At 58.8% G+C, this 16,069-nt stretch overlaps 1 protein-coding gene across 1 annotated transcript in view; it reads right to left on the bottom strand.

Moving 5' to 3' along the window:
* Window positions 1-7,892, bottom strand: part of LRP5 (LDL receptor related protein 5) — a 75,328-nt gene extending 67,436 nt beyond the window's left edge. The window contains exon 1 of the mRNA XM_087822049.1: window positions 7,802-7,892. Within this exon, the coding sequence (XP_087678175.1) occupies window positions 7,802-7,892 (91 nt within the window). The remainder of the gene's footprint in view (window positions 1-7,801) is intronic.
* Between the last annotated feature and the right edge of the window lie 8,177 nt (window positions 7,893-16,069).

Here is a 16,069-nt window from a genome sequence, read left to right as displayed (position 1 = left end):
TGTTGGACAATCTGGGAAACAGCCGGTCTGGTTTCGGGGTGGGGGTGGGGCGGGAGCTCACGACACAGCGGGTTTAGGGGCCAGAGGAAGTAAGTCTGGGTAAGATTTGTCCCTGGACAGACAAGGCCTCGGGAATCCTCGAGACAGCTACTGAGCGTCCACCCCGCAGCAGACACCATGCCAGAGGCGGAAGGATAGGATGAGGCCTCTGTCCCCAAGGCCCTCTCAGGCTGGGTGGGCCATGGAAGGTTCCGGACTCCGGGATGGATCTGGCCGGAGCAACGCTCACTCAGGAGCAGGGCGGGGGCTAAAGCCAGCTGGGGGGCAGCAAGGAACCCAGGTGGGTGGAAAGCTCCAGCCTAGACGCTGAGAAACCGGTGTCATTTTCTGGGAAAGGGAAGAACACGATGAAATGCGTTTCAGAAAAATTAATCTGGCCAGAGTGTTACATAAATGGGCAAAGGGAAGGTTCTAGAAAGGAGGCCAAGCAGAAGCTGATGGCCTCCACTCCCACCTTGTCTCCCACAGCAAGTCCGGGGCGGGAGGGGCAGGGGCTCCGGGGCAGAGGGAACGAGCGCAGGACCCGAGATGGGCCTGGGCCCAGGACACAGAGAAAGAACAGGCGTCAGAGGTCAGAGTCAGCTCCGCGCCTCCAGCCTGAGTAAGGAGGCCCCTGGGGAGGCCGGGACAGCGCCCCCACACCCAGATTCCCCCACTCAGTCTCCTTCAGGTAACCAAGTTCACATGGGGGGAAGTTTGGGGAACTGGCCTACCCCCCACAAAAGCACGTCTTGCTTCCAAGCCACCCTGTAGTGAGGACGTCCCTTGGACTCCCATCACCCGGCTCGGCTGGTCCTCCCAGGGCGAGCTGAGCAGAGGGTCTGGAAGGCACCCAGGCACGGGGCTGACGCGCTCTGGCCCGGCCACGAGCCCAGGCGGCTTTTAATGCCCCATTGAGCAATTTCCTGAGAGCTCTGCTGGGCAGGTACCGCCTCCCATCTGGGCTAATGGAGGGGTGCAGCCTGGGGAAGGAATTAAAGTTGCTCACATTTTGTTCTGGAATGAACCAGGAGAGGGGAGCCGTGATTTACGCGGTAATTATATTTGCCTTCGGGTAACACTGAAATTAGCTGCATTAGTGCTTATTTCCTGAGCAGACTGGCAGGAGCGTCTGGGGCAGCCCAGCACAAACATCACCCCTGAGTCCCTCCAGGTGCCGCCAGAAACCACGAATGTGGAGGCCGCAGATGAATGTACGTCCACAGCCAGAGCCCGGCTTACTCCTCGGAGGGCACTTCTAAAGTCCAGCCCTCGGACACCTGTTCGGTGTCACCATTTACTGCACCCGGATCAAAAGATCAAAGGATGGAACCCGAGAGGCTCACTCTGAAGTTTATCACAAAAGAGTCAACACAAATCTGTTTTGAAAAGAACAATGGTGGGGGAACAGCACAATCCATCTCAAAATACACTGCGATGCCGCACAGATTAAAACCACGGCGCGCGGCCACAGAGAGGCGCCCACAGGTCCAGGAGAACAGAAGGTTCCAGAGTCAACAACCAAGCGTCGGTGAACATGGCACATGAAAGAGTGACCTTTTCAACAAATGGGGATAGGCTGGGCCATTCCGGTAAGGCGCTGGGATCGCTCCCTGTCCGCTGACTAGTAGGGGACACCAGGGACAGTTCAGGTCCCTACCTCACACCGCACACCCCCTCAAAAATCAGACCGAATGTCTGAATGTAAAACACAAAACAGTAACAGCAGAAAAGTCTGACAGTTTTGATAACATAAAGCTTGTTAATGTCTTTGTGATAATAAATGACCAAAAACAAAGAGGAAGGACTAACTACAGACCAGAACAAAAGTCTAGGAAAAATATATATAACAAAGAATTAACATTCACACTAAGTAAACAGCTCCTACAAACCAATAAAAAAGATAAACAATTCGACAGAAAAATGGAGTAAGAGTTGGCAGTATACAGAAAAATAAACACAAAGGGCCAAACAGCCAGTCATGATGCAAGTGCAAATCAAAACGTGTTATAATTTTTAACCAAAGCTGTTTTAAAAAATAGAATCTGGGCGCTGCCAGCATTGGCGAGGATACGGGGGAGCACGCCCTCTCAAGGGTGCCTGGCCGGGTATAAACTGGTGCAGCCCTTTTGGGGGGTGGGTCTACTCCCGGACGAGGAATGTATCCTACAGACACGTGTACCCCGTGCACAGACGTCTGTGCGCGGTGGCGGTGTTCGCTGTCGCGTGCCCTGCGATAGCAACGCAGCGGGGAAGAACTAAACCGCCCGGCTGGGCAAAAGCCGTGAGGTATGACATGCCCTCACTATGAAAGAGCTCTCGGCCTTCAAAAAGCATGAAGATCTGCCCTGGCCGGTGTGTGCCAGTGGTTAGAGCACCGGCCCCAACGCCAAAGGGTTGCAGGTTCGATCCCCAGCCCTGGTTGGGAGGCAACCGGTAGATGTGTCTCTCTCACATCAACGTTTCTCTCTCCCGCCCTCTCTCTTTCTCTCTCTCTCCCCCTCCTTCCCACTTAAAAATAATTAAGTAATAAATGAATAAAAAGGATGGAGCTCTAAAAGATACAGAAAATGTATCTGATACCTCAGCAAGTGACTAAGACAGGCCATGAAAGGAGAGGCAGAGAGCGGCTGGATGCATGGCAACCGCAGGCGTTTGAAACAATGTAACACGTTCAACTATGTGTTGAAGGTCTGGTCACCTGAGAGGAGAAACAGAACCAGCAATAAAAACAGACACCTCCCCGCCGAGAGAAGCGCCAGGGTGAACGTCTAAGCTGCTGAGCCGTCCTCATGTATGTCTTGCATTTAAATACACGCCTGTTTTTGTCAAAGACAGTGGCCAACGGGCACGTGGAAAGATGCTCAGCTCATTAGTCACGAGGAAAGTGCAACTTGAAACCACAACACGGAAGCGCTTCACACCCGCCAGGATGGCCTGAAGCAGCAAGGAAGGGGCGGCCGGTGTTGGCCCGGAGGTGGAGGAACTGGGGCTCTTGCTGGTGGGAATGGAAAAGAGTGTGGCCGCTGTGGGAGACGGTCTGATGGTTGCTCGGAAGATTAAGGACAGAATTACCCTGTGACCCAGCAGCTCCAAACGTGCAAGCAGGGGCTCCACACCCACGTTCGCTGCAGCGTTAGTCACAGTAGCCAAAGGTGGAAACGACCCACGTGTCCGTCGACGGATGGATACACAAAGCAAGCCCTACCCACACCATGGAATATTATTCCAACGCGAAAAGGAGCGGTGCTCCCACACACGCTCCAGCTCGGATGACCCTCCACGACATTACGCTAAAAGAAATAAGCCGGACACAAGAGCGAAAAGAGTGTATTACGGCTCCACAAATATGAGGTCCCGAGAACAGGCTAATTCAGTGACACAGGGAAGGAGATCGGAAGTTACCAGGGGCTGCAGGCCCAGGGAGAGTCACAACTTAGTGGACACAGTTTCTATTTAGGGTAATAAAAAAATTTTGGAAACAGATGGTGGGGACAGTTGCACAACACCTGTGAATGCAGTTAATGCCATTGAACGGTACACTTAAAAATGGTTAAAATGGCAAATTTTGTTATATATATTCTACCACAATAAAAAAAAAGTGGTTCTGAATTTAAAGTAATCAATAGGAAAGGGAACAATAGATCCCCAGGTAGTTTTAGAGCCAGCCCATTTCTCCAGGATGAACCCACCCAGCAGCCCGCTATAGGGCACACTGTGGGTGGGGCTGTGCCATGCCAGGCCTGAGAGGGACACGGGGACAGTTCTGGGCCTCAGCTCGAGGGATGGGTCCCTGTCAGGTGGCACCAGGCAGAGCCCGCGTGGCCAGACACCGGGGGGACCCGGGGCGGGCTCTGTGCACGACTGCAGCTGCTCCGCACGTCAGCATGTGGACTGCGCCGTCCCCGGGACGGCCCCACAGGGGGACTGTCTCCAGCAGACACACCACCACTCTCTGAGCAAGGGTGTCAGCAGGCCCCGAAGGCACGGGGCTGGACGGCGCCCCCTCCCCTCCGAGCTCCCCATTCTGTGTGTCCGTGGCAGCAGGCGAGGCCTCACAAGCCAGTAACACCCAGTTCCTCTCGGGGCTCCTGCCACACTGACCATGGCACTCCGTCCACCTCCCAGAGGCCCAGCTCCGGGAGGCCAGCACCGGCCCCCGGCTTGTCCCCGCGGTTCCCTTCGCCATCAGCTGTCACGTCTCTGACCCAGGGCAGGAGGATCTAAGGACCGATCTGCCCATATCCTGGCCCAACTTAAAACAGCTTCCACCGTCCAAGCTCCGCTGGGACATCACGGCCCACGCCCAACACAATCTATCTATCGGCAGGTGAGTGACGCAAAATGCGCTCCACCCGCTCGACAGAAGATGGTCCCGCCACGAAAAGCAGCGTGGCTGGGCCCCGAAACCCTGACGCTAAGGAAGAGAAGCCACACACCATACGGTTCCACGCACACGGACAGTCCACAGACGGAGACAGCGAGCAGAGTGGAGGCTGCCGGGGGGGGGGTACAGGAAGTCACTGCTTAAGGGGTACAGAGGTTTGTTTTGGGTGCTGAAAATGTTTTGTAACTTGATAGACATGGTGGCTAATGATACATTGTGAATGTACTAATGCCACTGAATTATACACTTTAAAATGAATGATTTTATGTCATGTGTACTTCATCTCAATTAAAAAAAAAAAAGTCAACTCAACACCTTTCACCTAGGAAAGATCTGACTCCAGCCTGCGTTTCCTATCCCCCTGGACCAAAGTCTTCCGGAAGCTTCCATCACCTGTGGCTCACATCCAGCCTCTTTCAACGGAGACCACCTGGTCCGCAACAGGGGGCCCCTGGGCCCAGCTCTCCCCTCACTGCAGTGACGGAACACCCGACGGCACAGGCTGGGCCTCACCTGCCCTTCCACCCCTTCTGTCCCCAGCATTCACACAAGTGCCCAAGAGCAACATCAGCTACAGTAGGAGCTGACACAGTGCCAGGCTGCTGTTACTGAATTCCTGATAGGAAATATTATTACCCCATTTTACAGAAGAGAAAACTGAGTCACACAAAGGGGGGAATCAGATGTCCAGCTCCCCACTAGGGCTTCGTGTCCACGCTATTAACCACCCCGAGCCACTCCACTCGGTGTCAAGCGATAAATGACTCAGACAGCAGACTAGACATCCAAGGTCACACACAGCAGAAAAACCCAGAGTGTACAACAGCTTCTAGGCCTTCCAGGCCAGAAAGGTCAAGGACCCGGTTACACAACAGGAACTGCATGCGGCTCTGCCATCACCCGTCCCTCACTTGGGACAGGGATGGTGCTAAGGGTTTCACACCCAGCCTTTAATGCTCCCAAACGCCCAGGGTCGGGGGCACCAGGTGAGGACACTGGACACACAGAAGTACGTCGTCCAAAGTCAACCAGCTGCTGAGCATGTAAACCAGGCTGGCCTGACCCCAGAGCCCCTGCTCAGCCCTGACTGTACCCCCCGCCTCCCCAACCAGTGTGCAAATTCTGCTGAATGCCTGAGCGGTGACACAGTGCAGCTGAAATTAGACGGGTTCCAAATACGACAGGATCTCCACAGCAAGTGTGGGACCATATGGATTGACTGGGTAAATTCTTGGATCCAAACGGGAGGGTTACAGGCACATGGGCCCTGCTCTGGGAAGCAGACGGCCCTTTGCGGGAGGACTCTCTCAGCAGACTATACACAACATTTAGTTAACACCCACGAGCGGGCCCCTCCCCGTGGGGCAGACCCTGGGCATCTGCAGTAACCTCCGTGGGGGTCCCAGACAGGCTGGGCCTGGAGCAAGTGCCATGGGGCCATTGGGGAGCAGACTGGGCCATTCCCAGCACCGGGACCATGAGAACAAAGGCACTTGCATGGGCTCAGAGTTTCAAATTGCAACAGGAAGCAATCAGGAAAAATCATTAGCTACCAACTCACTGGCTTCCCTTCGGACAGAGGCATAAATCGAGCACAGAAATCAGGGACAGCCCCAGTGGCTCTGCAGAGATGCCACCTGGTCCTTCCATTTTAGGCCTGGGTCACACACCGGCCAGGCCGCCGAAAACCTCGTGCTCACACGCTCCCTAATGTTAAAATCATCCGCTCTGTTTTTGCCTCACACACCACTGAGCTCCACACACGCATGTGACTCTTCTCCTGGGGGGGCTCGAACAGCCACTCGCCTCCAGCAACATTGCCCCCCAAAAGGCACAGGAAATCCAAAACTCCAACGAAGCGCAAAGCAACAGAGCCGGCTGAGAAACCCCACCTTTAAAACAAACATCTTCCCAAAAAAAAAAAAAACACACACACAAAAAAAACCCTTTGCCTCCTAGATCCAGGCATTTCCGGGAAGGGAAGGAGCAGCGTTGGCCTGAACTACCCAGAGACTGTCATTGTTTATCATCACCTCATTCTCCTAGTATCAGACACGGCCAAAACACGCAAAAAAAACGCTCCTGAGAGAGAGAAATTTGGGGAGGAACTGCCAACAGTCTCTAGACTTGGACTGGGGGGGGCAGGGAGACTTGAGGAAACCATCCCTTCTTGGTTCCCCCCAAACCTCAATGTAGGGGCCGCATGCAGCACTGGGCATGTGACCACAGAGCCAGGCTGGGACACCTCCCTGAAATGTCCACACTGGGAACAGGCAGGGAGACAGCTGTTTGCCTTAAAGAGGCCCAGACAAAGGGACCGAGGTTCCCCAGCCCCCCCCCCCCAAAAAAAACCACCAGCAGCAGAACTGCAGCCCCTGGGCAGATGACTCCAGGCCGCGTCCACTTGCCCAGCCACACTCCAGGAAAACAACACTCACGTCCCAGGATGATTTAGGTAGCGAGAGACTTGCTTCAAAAACCACATGGCAATCTCCAAATTAAAAGAACATGTGTAGCGTTTCACAGGCGCTTAGGTTCCCTAAGCCCTCCTGACCTCAGCTCCACCCCTCGGGACACGCCAAAAGTGGCAGAGACAGATCCACAGCCCTCCTGGGGTCTCCCCAAGGGTGTGCACAGCTCAGGCACGAGCTCTGGGCCCCACCACGCGCGCTCTGGAACCTCGCGCCCCCCCCGGGGGGGCCCCCAGCGGCCTCAGGGGTGGGCACGGGCGGGGGGGCGCTGTTTGGGGCCCCGGTGGCCAGACGGGTCGTTAAGGCACCTGGCAGGTGTCAGTCCGCCTGGAAACCGCCGGCCAGCAGCGCCGAGGCGAGGCCGGCGCAACAGGCCGGCGCCGGGTCTCAGAACTTTCTCTGCAACTTCAGCCAGTTCCCGGAGCTCGCAGGCCGGGCGCGCGGCCTCGGGAACGGGCGCGCCCGGGAGTTCCCGGCGCAGGGCGGCCAGGCCCGTCCGCGGGCCGACGGTCCTCGCCCCGAGCCCGCCGGCGGGGCCGGGTCCCCGCGGGCCCAGCACGGCCTCGCCCGCCGGCTTCGCGCGGGCGCCCTTCCGAGCGCGCCCCGGGGCCCGGGCAGGTGAGGACCCGCCCGCGCCGCACCTGGCAGGGCCGGCGCCGCCCGCGCGCCCTCCTCGCCCGCCGCCCCGGGACGCCCGGGACCCGGCCCCGGGAGGGGCCCGGACGGCGCAGACAAAGGGCCGCGCGCGGCTCCCGGGCGGCGGGGCCCGCGGGGGGCGGCGGGGCCCCCGCGGCGCGCGCCCCAACTCGCCCCCAAGTTGCAAAGTCGCTCCCGCGCGCCGCGCACTTGGCCGCGGGCCGCCCGGGCGCCGGGGCCATTGTCCCCGCGGCCCGCGCCCACCTACCCGCGGCGGGGGCCAGGCTGCAGCAGAGCGCGAGCAGCAGCAGCGGCGGCGGCGAAGGCGGAGGCGGGGGCCGCGGCGGCGCCGCCTCCATGTCGTCCGGGGCCGGCGGGCCCGCGCCGCGCTCACTCGGGCTCCATGGCGCGGCGGCTCCGCGCGCGGCTCCGGGCGCTGCCGCCTCCCCTCGGGCGCCGCGGGCCAGGACGACGCGGGAGGAGGGCGGAGCGCAGCGGAAGCCGCGCCGCGTCCCCGCCCCCCGCCGCCGCCGCCGCCGCCGCCCGCGCCCCCCGCGCCGACGCGCCCTCCCGCGGGCGCCCCCCGGAGCCGGCCGGCGGCCAGGCGGCCGCTGCGCGCGGCCCCGGCGGCCTCCCCGCGCCCCCGCCTCCCCGGGGCCGGCCGCCCGGGCGCCTCCGGGCTCGGGGTCGCGCTCCCGCTTCCACCCCGCGGCGCCCGGGGGCAGCCGAGGCCCACGAGCAGGTGTGTCACCTGTAGGGCGGCCAAGACCTGGCCTTTACCGGCGGGTAAACTGAGGCACGGGGCGGGGCGGGGCCTGGGGGGCGCGCAGTGCGGCGATTTGGGGGACTGGGCGTCAGGGGGCCCGGAGCCAGGTCCGTGCGCTTTCCCGCGACCGCAGCCTCCAGGGCGGGGCCGGGCCGGGCAGCCCCGGGGCACCCCTACCTGCGTCGGCGCGGGGACCGAGCCCCTAGGTGGGCCCAGCTGCCTTCGCCCACTGAGCAAGCAGGCGCCGAGCCCCATCTCCCCCGCTCTGTGCCCACCTGAGCGTCGAATCCACCGGACGCTCAGGGCCCAGGAGGGGCTGCGAGGGGCCGCGGTGCAAACTCTGGCTCTAGAGCCAGGTGTGCCTCGGGCGGGTCTCACTGTAACCTCCCCCCGCACACTCTCCTCCCGCCAGACGAGGGCCCGCGGTGCCCACCTCGCAGGTGAGCGGGACCAGCGGCCACACACCAGCTGGGTGCTCGGGGCCCAACACCATGTGCGTATTGGTGACAGGTTTCCAAAGCTCGGCAGAAGGGCTCTGTCCCGCCGGGTTTATATTCGAGGGAGGCAGACAAGTAAACACAAGAAGACGGGTAAATTTAAAGCAAACAGGCAAGAAAGCCCCAAAACACCATCCGCAGACTGTGAGGAAGGCCGTGAAGAAGGGGCGCAGTGTCCGGGGAATCCTGACTTAGGCTGTGGGGACGTTTGGCACAGGAGCAGGGACAGGCAAACGGTGCAGCCAGCTGGGCCGGGGTGGCTCAGACCTGGGTACGGGTTCAAGATTTACCAAAGCACCCTGGCCAGTGTGTGGTTCGAGCGTCAGCCCGAGCACCCAAGGGTCCCAGGTTTGACTCCCAGTCAAGGGCGCGGACCTGGATTGCAGGTTCCATCCCCAGCCCGGAGACAACCAACCGACCGACGGGTCTCTCTCACATCAATGTTTTTCTCTCTCTCTCTCCCCCGTTCCCTTCCACTCTCTCTGAAAATCAATGGAAAAAATATCCTCAGGTGAGGATTGAAAAAAAAAAAAAGATTTATCCAAAGAGCCATGGGGAGCCATGGTAGGTGTTTAAGTAGTAAAATCCTTGCTGATTTCTCCCTCACACCCTCTGCCCAACCCCAGTAGCACATTCTGTTGCCTCCACTTTCTAAACAGACGCAGACCTCCAGCTCTCACACCTCCACTGTCACCACCCTGGCTGGGGTCCCCTCTCACCCCCCGTGGGTCTCCTGCTTCCCACCTTGATGCCTTCAGTCTAATCTCGCAGCAGCCAGAGTGAGCATGTTAAAACACGTCGGATCACACCCTTCCTCTGCTCAAGGACCTTCTATGGCTCCCATATCAGAGTAGAAGCCAAAGGCCTGATGATCAGGTGGGCCGCCTACTGGGCCTGCACTGGCCACACCTCTCCCTTTATCCCTCCAACCTCCGTATGCAGCCTCCTTCCTCTGCCTCACCCTGCTCCAGACACAATGGCCTGCGGGCTGGTCCTCAGACACACCAGGCGCGCTCCTGCCTCAGGGCCTTTGCACTTGCTGGTCTCTCTTCGGGAGCTCTTTTGTCCTAGATATCCACAAGGTTCACTTCGTCACATCTTCATTTCCTCAGCGAGGCCTCCCCTGACTCCCTTTGAAAACTGCAAACCAGGCACCGCCACCTCCAACACCCGCCCAGGCCAGCACTCCCTGCGCCATTCCTCTGCCTTAATTTTTCCCTTTGCACTGACCCACTGACCAACAGCTGACAAACTGTTGACTTCTCTTTCCTCCCTCCACGGGAATGGGAGCTCCAGGAGAACAGAGACTTTCATTGGTTTTTTCCCCTGAGCCTAGACCAGGGCCTGGCACATAGCAGGTGCTCAATAAATGTTTGTTGAATGAATGGAGTGGAAAGATCTGATTTACATTTTTAAAAGGAGCACTCTGGCTGCTGAATGGGGGGACAAGACTGCCAGGAGGGAAGAGGGGATGCAGGTGACTGGTCAGCAGGTTGGTACCATGGTAGCCGCAGCCAGGAGAGATGGCAGCTTGGACAAGTGGCCGGGGGGGGCGGTTCAGGAATGGCCAGAAGGGGTTGGGTTCAGGGTGCTTTAGGAAGAGCAAATGGGCCTTGCTAAGGGCACTGGCTGTTGGGGTGAGGGAAGGGGGCCCAGGCTGGCCCGCCATAGGGGCTCTGCTGGTGGACACCTTACAACAGCTGGGCCCGAGTTCAGCAAGTCAAGGTTCTTTTTTGTTTGTTTTGTTTTGTTTCCCAGATTTGTTAGATTTTCAATAAGAACATGGAAATCCCAATCATCCCTTCAACAAAATTTAAAACACAGAAAGTGAAATTAAAAGAATTCTACAGTAAATTATTTTTATTAAAAAAAAAAAAGTAATTGTGAACATATAAACAAGCCTGGAGGGCACTACAGTGCAGTGGAAAAGCCAGGGTCTAACTCTGAGAAGCTGGAGAGCCGATGGTTAAAAGTAAAATGAACCAATAATATAAAAACAGGACTTGGGACTCTTCATTCTCAAGGAGGGAGATGACAAGCTTGAATGCTCAGAATGAGTAAATAGAGAAGAGGCCATTTAAGTTGGGGGGTGGGGAGGCTGGCAGCAGCTCCCGGGGTGCCCTGGGGTCTCCTGTGCCAACTCTCAGTTCTGGAGGGATCACCAGAGACCGCCCCAGAGCGAAGGGACTGTCCCCCAGGTCTCCAGGCCTCAGAGCAGGACCCAGGTGCCTGCCTCTGCTCAGGACTTTGAGAAAAGTCACTTTCTGAGAACAAAAGAAAACTAATCAGTCGTTTATTCTGCAGCATTCCGACATCACAAGGGCAGCAATTTTTAGACCCTCCACTAGTGTAAGAAGGCACCGGAGAAGGCACTAAGCCCCCGCTTCCCTGCAAGGCCGCCGCTTTCCTTGGGCCCGGCGGGAGTCGTTCACTCTCAGCTCCTTCCTCAGACGCAGGCTCGGTCCCGGGGAAGTAGCGGGGGCTCGGCAGCTGTCGGATCAGATCGTTTCTGGGGACACGGGCTCCACTGGGGCCCATTTAGGGCCCACCAGAGGAGGCCACCTCAGCCCCATGACACTCGGGGAAAGTGCCTCTTTGGTCTCCCTCCCAGGCTGGAACCTGCTGACTCTGGAGAGTTATTCTGGGCACTGGGGCCCTCCTGCTGGCCAGGCCCTGTGGGCAGAGGTGTGCCCCGGGCTCCGGGCATCGGGCATTCCCGACTCTGAGCCATAAGCACCCTCCTGAGGACAGCTCGGTGGGGGAGGCCGGAGGGGATGTCCCCCAACCAGCCCATCCCCGACCTGCGCCCAGGGCAGGCCCGGGAAGGCGGCCACCAGCGTGGTCTCGGGCAGTGCAGGGCTGCGTGGGGAGAAGGCCGTGGTTTCTATGCAGATACATGGGTGTGAGGGACACAGGCTGAACTTCCTCTCAGAGCCTCGGTTTCCTCATGTATAAAATAGGAATGACGGTGTCTGCTCCCTTCTCTCTCAGTGCTGATGTGAGCTCATACGAGAGAAGATCTGAGCCCAGCCAGTGTTGCTCAGCGGTTGAGCACTGACCCATGAACCGGGAGATCGGGGTTCGATTCCCAGTCAGGGCACATGCCCGGGTTGTGGGCTCGATCCCCAGTAGGGGGCGTGCAGGAGGCAGTCGATCAATGACTCTCTCTCATCGTGGATGTTTCCATCTCTCTCTCCCTCTCCCTCTCTCTGAAATTGATAAATATATATCTATTTAAGAGAAGACTTGAAAAAAACGCTCTTTTAAAGACCCGTACTCCTGGGAGTTGTAATTAGCATGGGCTCCCCACAGGCCTGAGGATGGGTGTGCCAGGCACGCCTTCGGGGTAGGCACCCCCCCACACACACACACGTGTTCTTCGTCTGAGAGTTGTCATCAGCCTGGAGCTTCTGTAGCCCTGAGCTTCCCCCAATCCCGTGGCCTGTCACGTAACTCACATCCTGAGGGGGGGGCCGGAGAACACCCTGGAAGCCACGGGAGAGTCTGGCCCACCCAGCAGTGTTGTTTCCAATGCACATTAAAGAGTCGACATTCAGATTCGATTTCCCTTTTTAAAAACTGTAAAGACACATGTAGTGGGCTGAACAGTGGCCCCTAAACAGCTAGGTCCACGTCCTAATCCTGGGGACCTGGGACTGTTCACCTATTTGGACAAAACGTCTTTGCAAGTGTGATTAAGTTAACGGTCTTAAAACGAAGAGATCATCCTGGATTATCCCATGGACCCTAATCCAGTGACAATGGTCCTTCACACAGAGAGGCAGAGAGAGAGTTGAGACAGACAGGAGAGGCAGAGAAAGAAGACAGAGGCCGTGTGAAGACTGGGGCAGAGGCTGGACTGATGTGGCCGCAAGCCCAGGATGGCCTGGCGCCCCCAAAGCTGGAAGAGGCAGGAGGGACCCTTCCTGAGAGCCTTGAGGGGGGCGCGGCCCCACGGACAGCTGGATCTCGGACTTCTGGCCTCCAGAGCTGCAAGGGAGGAAACTTCTACTGTTTTAAGCCCCCAGTTTCTGGAGATTTGTTACAGCCACCCCAGACCACTGATCCAGTCCGGTCTTCACAGACCCACTGCACAGGGAGGTGAACTGAGGTCAGAGAGGCAAGGCCTGGTCCAGAGCATCGTCTCCGACTGTTTTCAGACTTTGGTGGCAAAGATGAGTAGTTGCAACAGAGACAGTGTGAAGGCTAAAATATTTACTATCCAGCCCTTTATAAGAATGTTAGCCCAGCCCTACACAAGGGTGTCAGGAGGTGACACCCGTTCTAGAAAAAGTAAGGCAGAGTGAGAGGGTCAAGGGGTGAGAAGGCCTCTCTAGGAAGGCTTTTAGTGCAGGGACCTGGAGGAAGGCGGGGAGGGAGCCTTGCAGCCAGAGGGAAAGGCCAGTGCAAAGGCCCTGAGGCACCGTGAGGGCTGGAGGGGTCAGAGCAGAGAGAGACAAGGTCAGAGAGGAGCGGGCTGGCCATGGGCCATGGAGGATGTCTCCTCTGAGTGAGACGGGGGGACCATCAGAGGCCTGGAGCGGAGGGAGAGGGGCTTGGATTTCTGTTTTACAGACTCCCTCTGCTACTCTGTGGGAAATAGGCTGAAGGGGCAGGAGGGGGAACTAGGAGGCCAGGTGAGGGCCAGCGCAGTGGTCCAAGTTCAAGGTGGTGGTGAGCGGGGCGGCAACAGCAGAGACGGTGAGACGCGATTGGACTCTGGATGTCTCCGAGGGCGGACAGGAGAGGAGGCCGAGAGGAATGTCAAGGCTCAGAGAAGGTGTCAGTGGTGACGTCAGAGCCTGACACAGCGCCTGGGAGGCCGGGGGCTGCCATTCACTGAGATCCGAGGGCCGGGGAATGAAAAGGAAGAGGCGCTGGGTGGGGCACAGAGTCCGCCCTGAGCTTGCCTAGCCAAGGCCCTATCAGGCTTGCCATAGACAAGTCTGCCTTTGCCCTGTCACCCCAGAAACACAGCCGGGCCAGGCAGCTACAGCGCAGGCTTGACTTTATAATGCAAGACACACGTGTGGCGCCCCCTCCAGACCCCAGCTCCAGGGAATATACGGCCCCTGGTTCCCTGAAGCCCCTCCTGTCAGCCTTAAGATGAAGGGGGGCACCTCGAGCTCCACCCGCTCCTTTTCCTGCCCCCAGGGTGGGCGGTGGGCTGACCGGTGTGCGGGTGACCAACCAGCCCGGTTGGCCCAGAACCGAGGGGCTCCCAGGACAGGGGACTGCCGGGGCTAACACTGGGACAGTCCCCCCGCAAGCAGGGGCAGTTGGTCTCTCAGTGTCCCCCTTCCGCACCATGCCCACGGGAGAACGTGGGGGGCCAAAGGGCAAAGCGGGCCCCGTCCTGTGCCTGCCAGTTAAAGTTTTAAAAAACCACCCTTCACAACACCAATGCTATAAAAAAATAATAATAAGTGGAGGGATTTTTCTAGATAAAAACAGACACAAGAGACGTCCTGACAGTTCTCTTAAAAAAATGTTTAAAGCATAACTGATGATATTAAGAGTGATGAATGCTTTTTAAGGTGGGACAAAGCAGCGTGTTCGGCGGGAGCGCGCTCCTCGGGGATCCCTTCCCAACGCTTTAACGTTGAACCTCCTAACAGCGCGAGAGGTACTCTCAATATTAATGTGTTTGGTAAAACCTTCACAAATTTTGAAGCTAAGTAATAAAAGTATGGGTGGTCACTGTAAAAAAAAAAAAAGTTATAAACCAGCGCACAGCCCGGGGAGGAAAGAGTGCGCCCCGCCGGCCGCTTCCCAACGCGGAGGCGGCGCCAGCGGACGGTTCTGGGCGCCGCCGAGGTCCCGCTAGAGCGGCGCGGAGCCGGGACCGGCCCGGACCTCGGGACCTCGCCCAGGGGGTCTGCGGAGGGAGCCGACCCGGGGGGCCCCTGCCCCTGGCGCTCAGCCCCCCGGGGGGAGGGCGCTGAGAGCCCCGCGCCCTGCGCCCTGCGCCTCCCGCCTGCGCCCCTCCCCGGCCGAGGCTGGGGCGCCTCCCGCCAGCGCCCCTCCCGGCCGGGATCACAGCCGCTGGTCTAGGAGCCTCTGACCAAAGATCAGAGCGGGCAGCGGGCCGAGCGCGCGGCGCCTTTGAAGGGCAGCCCCCGCCTCCGGCCAGGGAGCTCCCTGCAGACTTTGCACCCAGACTTTGTTTTCCACTTGCCCGGAAGGGGCGAGCCCCTGGGCCCCCGCTGCGCAATCTGGGCCAGAGGCTACGGGGCGCGTCCCCTCCAGTCCGTGTTCTAGGCTCCCCAGGAGCGCCGCTGAGCCCTCCTAAGCGCCCATTCTACAGAGGGGGAAACTGAGGCCCGGGGCAGGCTGGATGTCTTCACTGAGGCCCCTCAGCGGGCAAGGCATGGAGCTGCAGACCCGTTATGTTTACTCCCCACACGGCCCGGTGTCTTTTTGGAGCGGGGAGGAAAGAGGCTGAGGCTGGGGAAGGTCAGAGCGGCGCCCACATCTGGTCATCTGGTGCCCGACCCGCGCCCCGCTGGGGCCTGCAGGGAGCCGGGCGGCCACGAGGGGGCAGCAGCGCCCGGCGCGGTCAGGCTCTGCCCCTGCCCCCCCCTCACGGAAGAGCTGCCAAAGAGGGGGGGTCTCTGAGGACGGGCCCCCCAGAGAAGCGGCCGCGCACGCCTGATGCTGCCGAGACAAGATAAAGGGAAGGAACCAGGGCTCCCGGTTCGAGTGCCCACTGCACGGCCTCGGGCAAGTTGTTGAACCCCTGGGACCCTGTTTTCTAATCTGTGCCGACGGGGATAGCAGGGGCCTGGCTCGGCCGTGCTGGGAATTAAGATAAGCAGGTAATAAATATATGAGGGTAGCCGGCCGGCGTGGCTCCGCGGCCGAGCCTCGACCCATGAACCTGGAGGTCAGCCTTGGAGTCCTCGTCAGGGCAGGTGCCTGGGGTGTGGCTCCATCCCCAGCAGGGGGCGTGCAGGGAGGCAGGGGATCAAGGACTCACTGATGTCTCTCTCCCTCTCCCTTTCCCTTCCTCTCTCTGAAATCAATCCACACATATTTTAAAAATAAAATAAAATGTTACTACCAGGTTGCAGAGGGCCCCAGGCTGAGCCAACAGCCGGGAACGGCGCTGGGCTCCCTGGACTCCTCAGGGCAGGTCGGCTCCAAGGCTCTCTGGTCTGCCCTTGACTTTCACACGCCGGGCCTGCGCATCTGCAGATCTGTGTGGGCCACTGAGCATCCATGTCACCCCCCAGAGGGAGACTGTTATCATCTCCAGTCTGTGATGAGGAAA

Source organism: Miniopterus natalensis, chromosome 11 (genome assembly GCF_054644295.1).
Source record: "Miniopterus natalensis isolate mMinNat1 chromosome 11, mMinNat1.hap1, whole genome shotgun sequence".
NCBI classification, from domain to species: domain Eukaryota; kingdom Metazoa; phylum Chordata; class Mammalia; order Chiroptera; family Miniopteridae; genus Miniopterus; species Miniopterus natalensis.
The sequence above is the reverse complement of the archived record's forward strand: the minus strand, read 5'-3'. Positions and strand labels throughout refer to the sequence as shown.